The sequence below is a fragment of the Schistocerca cancellata genome, chromosome 2, assembly GCF_023864275.1.
Source record: "Schistocerca cancellata isolate TAMUIC-IGC-003103 chromosome 2, iqSchCanc2.1, whole genome shotgun sequence".
In the NCBI taxonomy this organism is placed as follows: domain Eukaryota; kingdom Metazoa; phylum Arthropoda; class Insecta; order Orthoptera; family Acrididae; genus Schistocerca; species Schistocerca cancellata.
The window spans coordinates 394,704,143-394,724,607 of NC_064627.1; the positions used below are offsets into that span (position 1 = coordinate 394,704,143).

Genomic DNA, 20,465 nt, shown 5'->3' on the forward strand with positions numbered 1-20,465 from the left:
TTGTGCTTCGCCTACTTCCTTTAAATCCATGATTACACTCGTGAATTTCAAATCTTAGGCTAGTCATCACACGAAATACGGATAAATATTCAGGGACGCATGTCCTTCATGCTTACGCGGTGGCCTGTTTTGATTGCACTTGGCCGTGGTTCCACTTATCTACAGCACTATCCACTATGCTACGTACTGTAGGAAAGGAAAATTGTTCACTAAGTATTGGTTGGAAACTATTCACTACACTGGGGTGTTCTACAGGTAGATAAACCACTAGGACAAAATAAAGTATGTTGCTCACCAAATACCTCGTTTAACCAGCTGAACCGTCGATTTTGAAGAATCCATTTATAATTACAATTGCTCATACACTCGTTTACATGAAAAAGAAAACAGACATAGATTAATAGAATGCCAGTTTTTACCAGAAAAAGAGAGATATACATGCAACTCCTAATTTGATGAATAAATTGTGAACTTACTTTAGAAATAGGCTTAAGCGAAATCCCTCCGGTGCCTCCAGTATGACATATTTTTTTCTATATATCTAAATTTTTGGTGCCAACAGTATCATGTCTTTCAGTGTCACATAAATTTTTATTTTTAAAGGGGATCACTTAAGACTATTTCCATGGGTTCGCCCCTCAAATTTCTCAATCATATCACAAAATTGTTGTCTGATGTAGTCCAAACTGAAAAATAAATATCTTTTAAAGCACAGTTCCGTATATAATTTATATTCAAAACCTTACACCTGTGTCACAGAACAAATCCTACACCGAGAATACTTTATGCAAGTTTAAGGGAAAAAATGCTTCCGATAATTATTACAGTATTTAAAGAACATCAAAACATGAACAGGCTGAAATGAACAAACAGTAAATGAGACTATGTTAATCAAATCAACTGTAAAAAGCTAAGGAGCATATTATTAGCAAAATGAGAAATATGCAAAAGTGAAATGCCAAAATGAGCACTTCTTAATTGGGAGTAAATCAAAACAATCAGACTGGCTGAAAGAGAGCACAATAACACGAGCCATAAACGAATAAGAGCTAAGCAATTAAGCAAATAAGAGAATAGGCAAAAATGAGATGCCAACAAAATGAGAGCTGGCCGAACTCCGTTGGCACGGTTGCGCTCGTGGTGGCACCTCGCGGCCCGTACGCAACACGCGCGCCTGCGATCGCAATGCACTCTTAGCACTCGTGGCGGTGTCTAGTGGCCCGTACGCAAGTTGTGCGATTGCTGCCGCAGGTCGACCCTTAATCTATGATGTTACAACCCTCAACCTTGCATTTGGTACTACCCAGTCCTCACTCAGGTTTGTTTTTCTGGTAGTGTTAGTTATACATTAACAGTGATACAGGGAAGTATGGATAGATTTTCTGATGAAGAGTTGGCTGAGATACACCTATTATCCACACAGTCCAAGTTGTTGCTCATTTCAGTGGCTGATGGGAAGGAACATAAAGACATTTCCCATTTACAGTTGTTCCCACCAGCCATTGTGCCAAGTTTTGCCTTGTATCGCACAAATAGTAGTGTATTGCTTCACTGAACACCATGGAAGAAAGACACAATGATATTATGCTGAACTGTTCCTGCAGCATCAGCAGTCATATTACAGTACTTTTCCGACTGAGATTTGCTGTATTGCTCAGTGTTTTATATTGTATATTTTAGTGATTGCATGTTACAGGCAGTTTTACCATTGTGAAGTACTGTCAGAGAAACAAAGGAAATTGGACTAACAAACTAAATAAATAATAATGTCATTATTACTCTGTAATGAGCTACAGGATATGTTATATCATATTACTCAGAAAATATTTCATTGTTTTCATTATTTTTTTTCTTCCTCTGTTGACACTCAGTTTGTTCCATCAGGTATTCTTATTTGACTGTCTACTCATTACATCTGACTTCTCACTCACCTGCAGTGCTATATCGCGGTCCTCATATTTTGAAGTCTTATTTGTCGGCTTTACATCTTTGATTTCTCTTGTATTATCTTCTGCTGTATCAGCTTTGTCTCAGTGTCCTGGTTGACTATCCCATCTGTGAAACTTCTTGTTTGGATTACAATAAATGAGTGAATATATGAAAGTGAAATTAATTCCTGAATAATTCAGTTTCATTTCCCAAATGAAAGGATTTTTGTTTCTGAAAGTTTACGTGTGTCACACTTTCTGATTTTGTCGATGTCTTCTGTTATCTTATTATTTATTTTTTCATTCAAGGATCATCTTACAATGATACTGGATTTTTCACTGAAATATAAGGAAAATAAATATATGCACTTGTAACATACAAGTAGGCTTATATGAGGATAGGACAGCTTTTCAGGTGTGATGTTGATAAGAAACCATCCAGACATTTCCCTGAAATGATTTAGGAATACCTATATCAGGATGGCCAGACACAGCTAACTCCATTCTCCCAAAGTCAGTGTCTTAACAACTGCAGTGCCTCATTAGGCTTCCCCAGTGTGCAATGTTCTTTGATGTACACACAGTTTGCTCCATGTAACTTAGATAACTTGTAATGTGTAACATAGTTTGCTCTTCATTGCTACAAACACTAAGGACACTTAATGGTGTTTCTGAACCATTAATGATGCTATGTCTATTGCTCTAACTCCAGACTGCTTTGGGAAACTTGACTCCAGGGCCTTAAACATCCAGCTATGCTCCATGCATGTCTTTTCTCTGTCCACTTGAAAAACTGAGTCATCATCCCTAATAGTGAGTGAGATATTGACCTCAGGATTGTGACAAGATATTGCTCTATTCTTACCCTTGCACCCTCCAGCTGGTCTGCTGACTACACTGCAAAGGAATTCAGTGTTTCTATATATATGATAAAGCAAGCTAGGAAAATAAAAGCAACCCAAGGAGTGCTTCCACAACTTCAGCAGGCTCAGGGTAAGCAATTGAGTTCAGAAATAAAGGTGCTAGTGTTGGAGCTTTATGAAAATAATGACTACAGCCGAATAATACCTAAAAAAAAGACTATGCAACAGTGAAAATGGGGAATGTACGTGTACAGATGCAAAAAAGACGGTTGCTGTGCAACATATCAAAACTATATGTAGAATTCAAGGAAAAGTATCCCAATACCAAAGTAGGTTTATCATCTTTTTTCAATCTTCGGCCAAAATGGGTTGTGCCTGTAAGTGCAAGGGGCACACACAATGTTTGTATATGTGAGACCCATGAAAATGCTAAGCTGATGTTTGCTGCTATAAAGGGTTCTGGTCTGAGTTATAAAGATGCAATGAAGCTGCTAGTGTGTGACATCAGTTCCTACCAGTGCACCTCAACACCTCTGCCACTTGCTTCACCTGGTCCTACTCAACCCAACAAACCGCCTTCCTTGATGTTGACCTCTACCTTAAAGATAGTTACATCCTGTCCATGTCAAACTTACCTCTGTCCATGTCAAACTTACCAACTACCAGCAATACATCCACTTCAACAGCTGCTACCCCTTCCACACCAAGAAGTCCCTTCCATACGGTCTAGCCACCCTTGGTTGTCTCATCTGCAGTGACAGGCAGTGTCTCTCGAAATATACCAAGGGTCTCACTGAGGCCTTTACAGACTGTAACTACCCTCCCGACCTTGTACAAAAACAGATTTCCTGTGCCTTATCTTTCCAGTCACCCACCACCTTCCAAAGTCACACTGTCTGGCCACAGAGCAGCATTCCCCTTGTGACTCAGTACCACCCAGGATTGGAGCAACTGAATTACATTCTCCTCAGGGTTCTGACTACCTCTCGTTGTGCCCTCAAATGAGAAATGTCCTACCCACTAACCATCCCACTCCTGCCACAGTGGTATTCTGCTACCCACTGAACCTTCACAACATCCTTGTCCATCCCTACACAACCCCTGCTCCCAACCCCATGCCGCATGTCTCATATCCCTGTAATAGACCTAGATGCAAGACCAGTCCAATACATCCTCCCACCACCATGTACTCCAGCCTGGTCACAAACATCACCTATCCCATCAAAGGCAGGGCTATCCGTGAAACAAGTCATCTAATCTATAAGCTAAGCCGCAACCACTGTGCTGTATTCTACATGGGCATGACAACCAACAACCTATCTGTCCCCGTGTATGGCCACCAACAGACTATGGCCAAGAAACAATTGGACCACCCTGTTGCTGTGCTTGCTGCCCAATACGACACTCTTGCTATCAATGACTGCTTCACAACCTGGATCCTCCCCACCAACACTAGCTTTTCTGAATTGTGCAGTTGTGAACTCTCTCTGCAATATATCCTATGTTCCCATAACCCTCCTGGCATCAACCTTCATTAGTCATTGTCCTTATTTATCAAGCCCCACTCTGCAGACACTGCCTGGCATGCCATTGTAGCTGTGGCTATTGGGAGAAAGAATAACATGAAGAATAGGTTACTTGCAGACCATCATTATTTTAACTGTCTGTATTGGACGAGAATTGCAAATATGAGGAATTTATATGAACTGTGACAGTTCACAATGGTCTTTGTAATTTCTGCCTGTATATTCACTGCAATGACAGTTGATCTGAGGCAGTTGTGCTTGTCAGACAGCTCGAGAAGTTCAGGAGGAGTTTGATAGTGCAGGGAATAATTTGCAAGCTAAGTCAAGGAAGTAGTATTTTAAGATGATGAAGAAGGACCATTTGCTGAGTAGCAGTCACAGAAGGGGAGTGTCAAACTGGTACAGAACTCTTAGGGATGTGATTATCAGGTAATTGGTAGTTTTAAGTCAAGTGCAGGGTTCAGCAATGTCACCCTTGATTTAGGCTCCTTAGGAAAGCAGCTTGGGAAAGAAGATCATGTAATAATAGTGGGAGATGCAGGCAACAGTTTGGACTGTAGCTATAATTATACAACTTAGGATAAAGTCAGTCAAAACAGGCTACGTATATGGCCAGTTGCCAAAATCATTCAGTCTGGCCAAAGCAGGATCCATCCCATAACAGCTATTTCCAATGTGTTTCCTAAACCTTCCTTAGAATAAATTTGCTCAAAAGACATAGCTGCAGGATGAATTTAGTTTCAGCTGAAATAGTTTGTAGCAAAACAAAATGCTGTAGCTTGGCAAAAGTCGTAGATATGAAAGAAAACAGATATATTGCCTTTTCCCAAGACATCAGCAGCCTCATTAATAAAAAGGATGTTATTTCACCTTCATACAGGAAAATGAAAGGGCAGGTAGAATGTTACCAGATGTGTTGTGCTTATTAGAACATCACATGAAAATGATTGAAAGTGAATAGAGTCATCTTGATGAGTACAATTTAATATCACACTACTGCACAACCAGTAAGAAAAGACTTGGCTCTATGGTCAAAAATGTAATTCAGTCCCAAGCCCTTCTGGTTAATGTGCATTGCACTGAATAGCTTTTAGTATGCTGTGTTAAAACAGTGGAAGAGGAAACACATAAGTATGTGGTACTGACTGGTTGCAGGAAATATTGTAAGCATCATGAAACAGTTTGGTTATGCAGACTTAACTTAAGAAACATTGTTTGTGAATACTTAATTATTTGTCTGATAGTTCTGATCAAGGGCCTCCTAGCTCTGCATTATTTGTCATAGTAAAATTTCCTATGAGAATTGAAGGACATAGTGCAACATAAGTTGACAGTTATTTTAAGACTTGACAGCACGGAGAGATTTGGCTGTAAATCAACGGCCAGTGAATTATCTGATCATTACAGTCATATGTTAACTATGATGTATACTGACCAGTTAGGTCAGGCCTGGCCAAACAGTGCTCCAGAAGCACTAGGGCCGTGGCAGCACTCTTCTCTAGTGCTCAAGCACACTGTAGAGTAGCCCTGAGGGGTGAGGAGGAATAGGAACAAGAAGACTGCAGCCTGATGCTGATAGAGCAAAGCAGTCACCTTGTCAGATGCCAAGGAGTTTACTGACAATCACTGACACTGTTGCAGTAATTGAAACATTTTGTCATGAGGGGTTCCAAGACACTGCATGACTGATGACAGACAGCAATTTAGGTGTCAGACCATTTTCATTTTTAGCTGGTGGTGTACCTGCTTGCTTTAAATTTGATGTAGGTTATGCATTATGAATGCTATGGTGTCTGTGCACATTTCCAAAAAAGAAAAAGTGTAGAAGCCACATTGTTCAGTGCCAAATAGGAATTGTCTTACTATTTGTATTATTTGAAGGCCATGCGAAGTGTTTAACATGCAATTGCACTGTTATGAACTGGAAGAAGACTTACAGGAATGTCATTACAACACCTGCCCCAAAGACAATATGATAGACTTTTTTTCTGACAAAGGACTGTGAATGTATGCCGGCTCAATTGAAGGTGGCCGTTAGAGAAAAAATGCTAAGTAAAGTAAAGATAAAATCTTTTGTGATCAGCATCATCAATTATTTGAATTCATTAAGAGTTAATGCAAGAGGAGACTCATTTGCTAAAAGATATGGGGGACCAGATTTTTGCTATCAAACCAAATTTAATCCTATGGAAAAATAATCTTCAATTTCATTATGGGGAACATATCATAGGACCCGGGGCAGTAATTTGTGAACCAGAAATGAATGACTACATTTCAGTAATTGAAACGTTTCATCATGAATCCACAAAGAGATTTAAAGACATTGTATGACTGAAGACTGATAACAATTTATTTTACCGTTCTTGCTTTTGGCCGTTGATGTACCTCATTACATCCAACTTGAACTATTAGACATACAGTGTAGCTCTCAGCTCAACCATTTGTTTGTCCAGTCCAGGAAGTTAGAAGACTTTTATAAAATGTTACCCCAAGAACAATATCCTCGACGGCACAGACAAGTCACTAAAGCTATTTCAGTTTTTGGTTCAATGCGTGTGCTAACAGATTTTTTTTTGCTCCTGCTGTGAAATTAACTTAATGTTAATGCCTGTATGTAAAGCTCTTTGTAGTTCTGCTCAATGAATTAGCACTATCTAATGTAGTTATTCAATTAAAAAATAAAAGTTATTGCTTCAGCAGAAAAATAAACACACATGATAAAATTCTGCATATAAAAGTATGCTGCAATATTCGCTTCTTAGAAGTAGTTACCCTGTGTTGCAAACATGTCTTCCTAAGTTTCCTGTGTGTGCAGCCTTTAGCATATAGCCATCTCTCCTACACATCTTCTTGGAATAGTGCAGTGGTGGGAGAAGCCGGAGCACCAGTCTTAACCAGGCTTGAGTTAAGTACAGTTCAAAGATAAAAAATACTGCATTGCAGAGTCACAAACAATGATTCAATCATAGACATTGTAGATGGAAAACTCGAACTCTTCCTTAAACATATTCCTTGAGCACTTTGAGTGTCATCTAAAATGAACAAGGATAAAATTAAACAGAAGCAAGGGAAAAGTACCTTGGCTTAGTATCTTGGGTTGGGAAGAAAGAGCTCTACCTAATTCACAGAACAAACTATCATCAAAGTTGAAAGTCCATGACCATCAGTATTTTAAAATATTCCAGTTTTATATTTAAAAAAGTGAAATATATGTACCATGTAAAATAAATAAAACATTCCAATAATAATTCAAAAGCAATGTGATATGTTATTTAACAAGAACAAACAAAAATAATGATCCAAATGAAATGGAGCCCCCAGAAGATAGGTTTCAAATTCAGTGATTATTTCCCCATAGTGTGAACAAACATCGAATCCACTAATAAACAGCCAAATAAATATGCTTTAGAATTACTTGTGCAGGCACTACATGTGCAGCTAATAGACATTATTTTCAAAAATACAGTCCTTAATGATACTGCGAAGTCAGGTCACTACATAAGGCACTAATTGTGCTGATTATAATGATGTTTGTAGCAGAGTATTAAAATCTTGTGCTAACTTGACAGGACTACCCTCACATTATATTTGTGATAAGTCAGTTATTGAGAACATGTTCTTGATAGACTTTAATATGCTGTAGTAACACCTGTAAAAATGGAGGTAAACCAATATTTTCAAAAGCTTTAGAGAAGGTGACTTGTTATATAATACCGACTCATTTATATGAGTGGAACTTGTTAACTGCCTCTCTGCTTGGCTTTGCAAAGGATTTTCCTGAGAGAAAGCAGTACATGAAACTACTCTTAGAAAGCGGGAACATAACATGTGACTTCCACAAAGGTGGGTACTGATCCCTAACCTACATAAATGATCTTCAAATGACTCTAAAAGAAGGTTCATAAGTTGTATGATTTGCTGATGGCCAAGTTTGCTAATCAAGGGTTTGAACTCAGCTTTACCAGACATAATTAAACAGTGGAAACGGCATGATGAAATATCAATAATATTAGGACAAGGATAGATTGCTACTCACTGTAAAGATGACATATTGAGGTGCACACTGGCAAAATGAAAAGACTGTTACACATTTAGCTTTCGACCAAAGCATTCTTCAGAAAGGAAAACATACATACATTAACACAAGCAAGCACACCACACACACACAATTGCTATCTCTGGCAGCCTGGACCGGAATACAACTGTTATGTGAATGATAGTAGGAATCTGGAGTTGGGTGGGGAAATAAGAGCACAGTCTGGCAGTGTGTGGTGGAGAGTGTGTGGTGATAGGTTACTATAGGTTGAGGCAGGGATAATTTCGGGAGTGGAGAATGTGTTGTAAGGACAATGCCCATCTGGGCTGGTGGTGGAGGAGAGGATCCAGATGGCCTGGGTTGTATAGCAGCTACTAAAATCAAGCATATTATGTTAAGCTGCATGTTGTGCCCTTGGGTGGTCTATCAAACTCATGACCACAATTTGGCAGTGACCATTCATTGTGATGAACAGCTGGTTGGTAGTCATACCAGTATAAAAAGCTGTGCAGTAATAGCAGCAAAGCTGATGTAGGACATGGCTGCTTTCACAGGTGGCCCAGCCTCTGATGTGGTTGTATAAGATTGTGACAAGACTGGAATAGGAAGTGCTGTGTGAATGAACTGGGTGGGTCTTTCACCTGGGTCTTCCACAGGAATATGTTTCCCGTGCCAAGGAGTTGGGATTGGGAGTTGTGTAGGGATGGACTAGGATGTTGTGGAAAGGATCTTGGATAAGATATCCCTCATTTCAGAGCATGATGATAGATAATCAAAGCCCTGACAAAGCCCTGCTACCATCATTTACCAGATGTAGGTCAGATAATAGTCAAACAGACTTACTGCTGGTTCATGGCAAACAGTCTAAATCTTAATCACACAGAAACTTGTTTTATGTGATCTTAAACAAGCAAAGAGACTGATTAGCACCACAGTACATATTAATGCCTGTACACTAAAAAAAGCATTGCATATATTTTCTCAGGCTCCAGTTATATTATGAGTTAAATGTGGCCAATACATGGATAAACTAGCCAAGAATCTGAATTCAGTACATTTTGCCCTGTAAAGCATTTCCCTTGTTGACACAAAGACAAGTCTGTTAGCTTATCTAGCATATTTTTGCTTATTGTAGTGTTGTAAGGCAGAGCACATAAAGTAAATAAAATATTAATTCAGCAGAAGAGAACAGTAAAAATTTTGCATAAAGAAGATAAGTGCACAGCTTCCAGATGCCTCTTTAATGGTCTTGGAATTCATATACACACTTCCCTGTACATTTAGTCCGTGATGGTTTTTGTTGCTGACAGTAAAACTCAATTTCAGCTGAACAGTTATCTATACAGTCACAGTATAATACACAAAAATAATTTTCATGTGGACTTTGTCTTCTTGTGTAAGGATCAGAGTGGAGGTATGTACTCTGGTGCAAAGGTATTCAGTATGCTCTCAGCTAACAAAGAGCACGATACTTGGAATCCCAGTTAGTTCAAAAGAAAATTTCAAACATTCTTCATTAGCTGCTCTGTCTACAAATTATGGGAATATCTAGAATGAAAAATGGAAAAGTTCTGTTATGTGCATGGCAAGTAAGCAGTTTGACTACAGTGCTTATCATTTAACAGTCTCATGAAATTTTTGGTTATTGGTTATACAAGTTTCAACTTTTTAGTCATTCTCCATTATTAGGGGTTTTCTTGTAGGAGCCTTGAGGAGCTGCTCGTGCCTATCACATTCTGATGCAGCCATTGGCCAAGGGGCTTCATGAGCTATTGAAAATGACAAAAAAAGTTGAAACTGATACAACCAATAAGCTTGACTGTTAACCTTTGTAGTCAAATTTAGTAACATCACACAGGGTGGTTATGTTAGTGATTAAACTTTCGTGACTTGAGAGGCCCCCATGAAAAGTGAGTGATCATAGGACACTGAAGCTTTGTGGAAGCATTTTTAAGGACATGTGGAAGAGAAATAATGAATAAACCACTGAAAGAAACACATTTTATTTCCTCATGAGAGGATAACGTTCATTAATTGCATACCATGTTTACGTCCCAGGTTATGAACACTGCTGAATGTGAGGACCATTTGTACACACAACGGCCTGGAACCTCACTAGAAGAGATAGCATTTCACAATTATTCACAGCACTTTTTGAACAGTGGACCATGGAATGTTCAGTTGTCATAACATAGCTCATGCACTGCTTGTAGGTCACATATTGGATCCAGGATTCTCAGTCATAACAGAAGGAACTTCTTCAGCAATTTGTGGTGCAATTGGCTGTTTTAATCTCCTGGAAGCAGTCCCTAAGTCACCAGTTAATTTGAACTTTAGAACCATGTTCTTCAATCGTGGTGGGGAAGGAGAACCTGTCTGTATTCTTTTAATGAGGTGATACTAGTGATGAGCAGCAGCACTGTTGGTGCTGTTTTGATAAAACAGCTTTACGGTAAAACCCAACACATCTTGTCCAGACCCATGTTGACTGTCTGCAACTGTAATGTGCAGTGATGCTTGTATTTCAGTCCTGCATTGCTGCACCAGTATTGGTTCCTAATGGCAAGTCATGATACTAACACTACTAACAACACAAATCTTGCAGTGCACGGTCTGAACATCATTCCTATAAAGTTGGGTACTCATATGGTAAATAGTTATCTATCAGTGTAGCTCGAGTGGTGAGAGTGTAATTATAAACACCCTGTACATATAGATGTAGGTAACCATTTTCTCTGAAAGATACCGATGCAATCCAATAAATATTATGCAACTAATAGGAGATAAACATCAGCTATTTAATATAACTGAGGAGGTAGCAACTTTCTTTTCTTCTTCTTCATCTTCTTCTTCTTCTTCTTCTTCTTTTTCTTCTTCATCCTCCTCTCCAAAGTATCAGCTTTCCTTCTAATTCTCTTTGGTTTCTTTTAACTGGCTTAAGCATGAATGGGTAGCTTTGAGAGATGAAACAGTGAAGCCAGCAGAGGATCAAATAGGTAAAAACACAAGGCCGAGTTGAAATCCTTGGATAACACGAGAGATATTGAATTTAATTGATGAAATAAGAAAATATAAAAATGCAGCAAATGAAGCTGACAAAAGGGAATACAAATGTCTAAAAAATGAGGTTGATAGGAAGTGCAAAATGGCTGAGCAGGAATGACTAGAAGACACGTAACAATTTAGAAGCATATATCACTAAGAAAAAATTAAAAGAGGCCTCTGGAGAAAAGAGAAGCAGCTGTACGAATATCAAGAGCTAAAATGAAAAATAGTCCTAAGAAAAGAAAGAAAAGCTGACTGGTGGAAGGAGTATGTAAAGGGCCTGTTTGAAGATGATGAACTTGAAGGCAGTATTAAAGAACTGGAAGTGGACGTAGGTGAAGATGAGATGGGGGATATGATACTGTGAGAAGAATTGGACAGAGCACTGAAACTTGTAAGTTGAAACGAGGCCCCTAGAGTAGATGACATTCTGTCAACTGCTGATAGCCTTGGGAGATCCAGCCATGACAAAACTGTTCCATCTGGTGTGCAATATGTATGAGACAAACAAAATACCCTCAGACCTTAAGAGGAATATAATAATTATAATTCCAAAGAAAGCAGATGCTGATGGTTGTGAATATTATTGAACTATCAGTTTAATTAGTCATGGTTGCAAAAAAAAACCTGACACAAATCCTTTACAGAAAATTGGAAAAACTGGTAGAAGCTGACCTCGGGGAAGGTCAGTTTGCATTTCCGAGAAATGAAGCAGCACACAAGGAAACTGACCCAACAACTTATCTCAGAACAGAGGTTAAGGAAAGGCAAACCTATGTTTAAGACATTTGTAGACTTAGAGAAAGCTTTTGACAATGTTGAGTGGAATACTCTCTTTGTTATTCTGAAGACAGTACGAGTACAATAGAGGGAGTAAAAGGCTACGTACAGCTTGTACAGAAACAAGAAGATGACAGTTATAAGAGTCAAGGGGCTGAAAGGGAAGCAGTGGTTGAGAAGGGAGTGAGACAGGTTTTTAATCTAGGTCCAACATTCAGTCTGTGCACTTAGCAAACAGTAAACGGGAGGGGGGGGGGGGAGGGGGCAGAGGCAAAGAAAAAAGTAGGAATTAAAGTTAAGGTGAAAGAAACTGAAACTTTGAGGTTTGCCGATGACACTGCAATTCTGTCAATGGTAGCAAAAGACTTGGAAGAGCATTTGAATGGAATGGACAATGTCTTAAAAGGAGGATATAAGATGAACATAAATAAGCAAAATAAAGATAATGGAATGTAGTAGAAGTGAAACAGGTGATGCTGAGGAGATTAGATTAGGAGACAATGCACGTAAAATGAATACAATTTTTCTGGGTTTGTGACCACATTGTCAATATGTAAAACTACCGACGTTTTAGTCACTGTTGTAAGTGACCTTCTTCAGGGTGTTTTTGCTTACTGTAAAGAAAAACGCTCTGAAGAGGTCACTTGCAACAGTGACTGAAATGTCGGTAGTTTTATGTATGGATAATGTGGTCACAAACCCAGAAAAATTTAATTTATTGTGACAATGGCCATGGAAGCCTAAGTTTATATTTTAGACACTTAGAAGTTTTAGATGAGTTTTGTTATTTGTGCAGCAAAATAACTGATGACAGCTGAAGTAGAGAGAATATAAAATTTACACTGGCAGTGGCAAGAAAAGTGTTTCTGAAGAAGCGAAATTTGTTAACATCGAATGTAGATCCAACTGTTAGGAAGTCTTTTCTGAATGTGCTTACATGGCATGTAGCCATGTGTGGAAGTGAAACAATTTAGACAAGAAGAGAATAGAAGCTTTTGAACTGTAGTGCTACAGAAGAATGTAAATAATGAGGAAGTGCTGAGTGGAATTGGGGAGAGAAGAAATAAGTAGCGCAACTTGGCTAGAAAAAGGGATTGGTTGGTAGGACACATTCTGAGACATCAAGGACTCATCAGTTTAGTATCAGAAGGAAGTGTGTGTGTGTTCGGGGGGAAGGGGGGGGTTAAAATCATAGAGGGAGATCAAGAGATGAATACACTAAGCAGATTCAGAGGGATGTAGGTTGCAGTAGTTATTCAGAGATGAAGAACTGCACAAGATAGAGTAGAATGGAGAGCTGCATCAAACCAGTCTTGAAACTGAGGACCACAACAAGTATGAATAGCATTAAGTAGTATAGTGATCATTTATTGATAAGACAAACCAAATTTCTAAGAGTTATGTGTCTTTATTTTTAATTAGCATTAGTACCCCCATGAACCATGGACCTTGCCGTTGGTGGGGAGGCTTGCGTGCCTCAGCAATACAGATACCTGTACCGTAGGTGCAACCACAACGGAGGGGTATCTGTTGAGAGGCCAGACAAACGTGTGGTTCCTGAAGAGGGGCAGCAACCTTTTCAGTAGTTGCAGGGGCAACAGTCTGGATGATTGACTGATCTGGCCTTGTAACACTAACCAAAACGGCCTTGCTGTACTGGTACTGCGAACGGCTGAAAGCAAGGGGAAACTACAGCCGTAATTTTTCCTGAGGGCATGCAACTTTACTGCATGATTAAATGATGATGGCGTCCTCTTGTGTAAAATATTCCGGAGGTAAAATAGTCCCCCATTCGGATCTCCGGGCGGGGACTACTCAAGAAGACGTCGTTATCAGGAGAAAGAAAACTGGCGTTCTACGGATCGGAGCGTGGAATGTCAGATCCCTTAATTGGGCAGGTAGGTTAGAAAATTTAAAAAGGGAAATGGATAGGTTGAAGTTAGATGTAGTGGGAATTAGTGAGAGTCGGTGGCAGGAGGAACAAGACTTTTGGTTAGGTGAATACAGGCTTATAAATACAAAATCAAATAGGGGTAATGCAGGAGTAGGTTTAATAATGAATAAAAAAATAGGAGTGCAGGTAAGCTACTACCAACAGCGTAGTGAACGCATTATTGTGGCCAAGATAGACACGAAGCCCATGCCTACTACAGTAGTACAAGTTTATATGCCAACTAGCTCTGCAGATGATGAAGAAATTGATGAAATGTATGATGAGATAAAAGAAATTATTCAGGTAGTGAAGGGAGACGAAAATTTAATAGTCATGGGTGACTGGAATTCGGTATTAGGAAAAGGGAGAGAAGGAAACATCGTGGGTGAATATGGATGGGGGGAGAGAAATGAAAGAGGAAGCCGTCTGGTAGAATTTTGCACAGAGCTTAACTTAATCATAGCTAACACTTGGTTCAAGAATCATAAAAGAAGGTTGTATACATGGAAGAATCCTGGAGATGCTAGAAGGTATCAGATAGATCATATAATGGTAAGACAGAGATTTAGGAACCAGGTTTTAAATAGTAAGAAATTTCCAGGGGCAGATGTGGACTCTGACCACAATCCATTGGTTATGAACTGTAGATTAAAACTGAAGAAACTGCAAAAATATGGGAATTTAAGGAGATTGGACCTGGATAAACTGACTAAACCAGAGGTTGTACAGAGTTTCAGGGAGAGCATAAGGGAACAATTGACAGGAATGGGGAAAAGAAATACAGTAGAAGAAGAATGGGTAGCTCTGAGGGATGAAGTAGTGAAGGCAGCAGAGGATCAAGTAGGTTAAAAGACGAGGGCTAGTAGAAATCCTTGGGTAACAGAAGAAATATTTAATTGATGAAAGGAGAAAATAAGAAGAAATATTTAATTGATGAAAGGAGAAAATAAGAAGAAATATTTAATTGATGAAAGGAGAAAATATAAAAACACAGTAAATGAAGCAGGCAAAAGGGAATACAAACGTCTCAAAAATGAGATCGACAGGAAGTGCAAAATGGCTTAGCAGGGCTGGCTAGAGGACAAATGTAAGGATGTAGAGGCTTATCTCACTAAGGGTAAGATAGATACTGCCTACAGGAAAATTAAAGAGACCTTTGGAGAAAAGAGAGCCACTTGTGTGATTATCAAGAGCTCAGATGGAAACCCAGTTCTAAGCAAAGAAGGGAAAGCAGAAAGGTGGAAGGAGTATATAGAGGGTCTATACAAGGGCGATGTACTTGAGGACAATATTATGGAAATGGAAGAGGATGTAGAGGAAGATGAAATGGGAGATACGATACCGCATGAAGAGTTTGACAGAGCACTGAAAGACCTGAGTTGAAACAAGGCCCCGGGTGTAGACAACATTCCATTGGAACTACTGACGGCCTTGGGAGAGCCAGTCCTGACAAAACTCTACCATCGGCTGAGCAAGATGTATGAGACAGGCGAAGTACCCTCAGACTTCAAGAAGAATATAATAATTCCAATCCCAAAGAAAGCAGGTGTTGATAGATGTGAAAATTACTGAACTATCAGTTTAATAAGTCACAGCTGCAAAATACTAACACCAATTCTTTACAGATGAATGGAAAAACTGATAGAAGCCAACCTCGGCGAAGATCAGTTTGGATTCCGCAGAAATGTTGGAACACGTGAGGAGATACTGACCCTACGACTTATCTTAGAAAATAGATTAAGGAAAGGCAAACCTACATTTCTAGCATTTGTGGACTTAGAGAAAGCTTTTGACAGTGTTGACTGGAATACCCTCTTTCAAATTCTAAAGGTGGCAGGGGTAAAATACATGGAGTGAAATGCTATTTACAATTTGTACAGAAACCAGATGGCAGTTATAAGAGTCGAGGGACATGAAAGGAAAGCAGCGGTTGTGAAGGGAGTGAGACAGGGTTGTAGCCTGTCCCCAATGTTATTCAATCTGTATATTGAGCAAGCAGTAAAGAAAACAAAAGAATAATTCGGAGTAGGTATTAAAGTCCACGGAGAAGAAATAAAAATGTTGAGGTTCGCCAATGACATTGTAATTGTGTCAGAGACAGCAAAGGACTTGGAAGAGCAGTTGAACGGAATGGACAGTGTCTTGAAAGGAGGATATAAGATGAACATCAACAAAAGCAAAACGAGGATAATGGAATGTAGTCGAATTAAGTCGGGTGATGCTGAGGGAATTAGATTAGGAAATGAGACACTTAAAGTAGTAAAGGAGTTTTGCTATTTGGGGAGCAAAATAACTGATGATATTCGAAGTAGAGAGGATATAAAATGTAGACTGGCAATGGCAAGGAAAGTGTTTCTGAAGAAGAGAAATTTGTTAACATCGAGTATAGATTTAAGTGCCAGGAAGTCGTTTCTGAAAGTATTTGTATGGAGTGTAGCCATGTATGGAAGTGAAACATGTACAATAAATAGTTTGGACAAGAAGAGAATAGAAGCTTTCGTAATGTGGTGCTACAGTAGAATGCTGAAGATTAGATGGGTAGATCACATAACTAATGAGGAGGTATTGAATAGAATAGGGGAGAAGAGGAGTTTGTGGCACAACTTGATAAGAAGAAGGGACCGGTTGGTAGGACATGTTCTGAGGCATCGAGGGATCACAAATTTAGCATTGGAGGGCAGCGTGGAGGGTAAATATCGTAGAGGGAGACCAAGAGATGAATACACTAAGCAGATTCAGAAGGATGTGGGTTTCAATAAGTACTGGGAGATGAAGAAGCTTCCACAGGATAGAGTAGTATGGAGAGCTGCATCAAACCAGTCTGAGGACTGAAGACAGCAACAACAACAACAGCATTAGTAATCTTTCATAAGTGGTTGGCTTAACATAAGGGTAATCTGGAGAGGTGTATTTGGATAGGAAAGTATTGGCGGTGCAGCATAGCAGCAGCGGAAAGATTTAGAATGCAGTTGATAACAACAACAAAATGGAGGCAGCAGAATGTGATGATAGGGTAGTTTTAGGGTAGGATAGGGTAAGTCTAAGGTATTAGAAAGCAGCTACAGAAATGAGAAATGAATGGCTTAGTATTATGACTGGTGGAAGTTTGGGCCATAGGAACTGCTAGACGAGAGGATGTGCTGGAGGAACAGTTCCCACTTATGCCGTTTAGAGGAGCTTATGATGATGATAGTAGGTTGGGAGAAACAAAATGGTATGGGTACTGAAGGAGCTGTTGATGTCATCATTGTTCTGGTATGCAGTACATTTTCAAATCAAAAGATCAAGTTTCTGCATCTATACTTTCAAGCCATTATTCATATTGATCAGGTAACAGATAACTATGCATTGGCTGTTCATGCTGGTAGGTGGTTAATTAGTTGTCATATCCATATAGAATGCTGCAAAGTAGTTGCAGCACAGCTGCTACATGTGCTGGCTGCTTCCACAGATGAGACACCAATATGTCACTGTACTGCAGTAGGAGGTAGTGGGTGGGTGTGTCAAAAAGTTCTTGATTCTGGGTGTGGAAGTATGTCATTATGATGAACTTGAACATTGTACAGATTGAGTCGACAATAGAATACCACTTTTAGGTGGGAGGGGGACAAGGGGAGGCAAGTTGGTAGGGTTTCCCTCATCTTTGGATGTGATGTGGTTGAATCTTTTCAAAGTCTGAGTAATAAGTGGAATACTTGTCATTGACATGTGTGTAGTTCACTGAGTTTGTTAGAATCCCTTTCCAAAAACATTCCTAGTTTATCCAAGATGGCTTTTGTTTGAAGGCAGTAGATTTTGTTCATTCAGAGCTTAAAATAGAAAAAAAGTAATGAAATTATTACAACAATGAATGATATACATTTAATTATTTTATTTATTTATTTATTTATTTATTGTTCCGTGGGACCAAATTAAGGAGAAGTCTCCATCGTCATGGAATGAGTCAATACATGAAATAACAACACGATAGTAGAAACAGATAAAATGAAATATAAGAAACATATTCAGGCGACAAGTCGTAAGTTTAAATAAAGTAAATCAACAATGTAACACTGGAATTTGCTTAATTTTTCAGCTCTTGCAGGAGCTCCTTGACAGACATTACGTTAGGATGTGTATATGAAGGCTAGGAGAAGGTAGTATGTTACTGGGATATGCCAGTTGTGAGATAGGTTTCAAAGTGGTTAATTTTTCAGCAGAATCATGGTTTAAGAATCTGTAGTTGACAGGACATGAGTAAAAGGATGATTAAACCCCTTAAGTTGAAAAATACAATGTTGTAACTAGCACATAGTATAAATTTTTGTGTGTATTATATAAGAATTAAAATCTTTTCAAATTCCACAAAATACAAGTTAACATTTTCCAGGAACTATTAGATAAGTTCACTAGAAAATTTTTTAATTGTTGCTTTCAATTTCCATAATTAATTATATTTCTTGTAGTACTGTTATTCAAGCTATCTTCTTTTTTGCAGGCAAAATGATGTTGCTGGTATTGATGTGAACATGGGCTGTCCAAAGGAATTCTCAGTGAAAGGTGGCATGGGTGCAGCTCTTCTGTCAGAACCACAGAAGGCCTTTGACATTCTGTCAACACTTGTGAAGAATGTAAATATTCCAGTGACATGCAAAATACGTATTCTACCTGATCTGGACGACACATTGAAGCTTTGTGAAACACTAGCATCTAGTGGGATAACAGCAATTGCAGTGCATGGTCGTACAAGAGATGAACGGCCACAGCATTCCAATCATAATGACTTCCTGAAGGCAATTGCAGAACACTTAAATATACCTGTTATTGCCAAGTATGTATCTTACACTGCTTGAAATTACGTAAGGGGCTGGAGAAAAACCATCACATCACAGATGATTTACTAAACAACATTTTAATCATTATTATAGGTAAAGATGGCATTTTCTACAGAATATAAGGGGCATTCAAATGAAACCCGGTCACTAGTGTAAAGTAACGGTAACAATTTTATTAACTCAAAAATGTAGTTATACACAGTACACATACTCAAAAATAGTCACCAAAACTGTTGGCTTATTTATCCCATTGCAGCACTAGCCGGTCGATCCCGTCCTTGAAGAAGCTAGTAGGCTGCTGTCAGATCCAGGCCTGGACCCAGCCACACACTTTGTCGTCCGTTGCGAATCGATGTCCGCAAATAGCTTGCTTTAGAGGTCTAAACACATGAAAGACACATGGTGAAAGGTCAGGACTGTATGGTGGATGTTCCAGTGTCTCCCACTGAAACTGCTGCAATGTCGTCTTCACTGCATTGATTTTTTGAAAGTTCAAGTGTCGATGCATTATGGTGTGGGCAGTGTCCACGCTAATCCCCAGTACCTGATGGATCTTGTCCACAGTGATTCTGCGGTTGTCCAAGACTAAAGTATTCACTTCCGCAACCATTTCCAGTTTGATGACACAATGAGACTGTCCAGGATGAACATTGTCTTCCAGTGACTTGCGCCCCTCAGGGAATAGTTTGCACCATTCCACAACACTTCAGTGACTCAGACTGTACTCACCTTACACAGCCTTCATCTGTCTATACATTTCACAGCCTCCAACTCCCTCTGCCACCAAAAATTGAATCACTCCTCATTGATCCTGCTTACTCACCTGCATGTTCAGGAATGGACGATAACTTGTGTGACCACCTTCTCTTCGTCGTGAAACCACACTGGCGCTATGCAACATCAAATGGTGCACATGTGTCAGTCTCTGCCAATAGATGATGCCACCATACCTGCAGTTCCATGGTGCCACCTTATGTGTAAGGCAAAGGTAGATGCACTGACCAGGTTTCATTTGAATGAACCTCATACAATAAAAAATGACGAATTGTAAGAGGTGGAAGAGAGAAAAGTTTTATTGAAAATGAGGAGTAAAAAAAAAGGAGTAGAAGCAAACTAATAATAATAATAATAATAATAATAATAATAATAATGATATTCAAAATGTCAGAAGATGTTATTATGGACAGTTCCAACAGAAATGTCACACATTTTGAAAGTAACTTAAAGACAGCTACTAACTGCTCAAAGTAAACAATTTGTCACTTTAGTTTAATGTGTTCCTAATGTTCAAGTATGGTTAATATGGTGCACATAAACATATTTTGGAAAAGAAATCTGGTGGTAACTGTTCATAGTCAGTTCTTTGAGTTTATTGAAAGCAGTTACAGCCATACTCATCAGGAAAGAAACTACTGGTTGCTATAACTAGCATGGCATCTCTGTATTGTGTGTGTTGCAACAGTGTCCAGAACTTTACGGAGGTTGATGTAAATTTTGTGCATGCTGGAAAGTGAGTCTAACTGATTGTGGCTGATCTCTT

At 39.1% G+C, this 20,465-nt stretch overlaps 1 protein-coding gene across 1 annotated transcript in view; it reads left to right on the plus strand.

Annotated features, from left to right (window-relative positions):
* Nucleotides 1-20,465, plus strand: part of LOC126161814 (tRNA-dihydrouridine(20) synthase [NAD(P)+]-like) — a 78,699-nt gene that overhangs the window by 12,236 nt on the left and 45,998 nt on the right. The window contains exon 3 of the mRNA XM_049917915.1: nucleotides 18,589-18,921. Coding sequence (XP_049773872.1) covers nucleotides 18,589-18,921 — 333 coding nt within the window. The remainder of the gene's footprint in view (nucleotides 1-18,588; nucleotides 18,922-20,465) is intronic.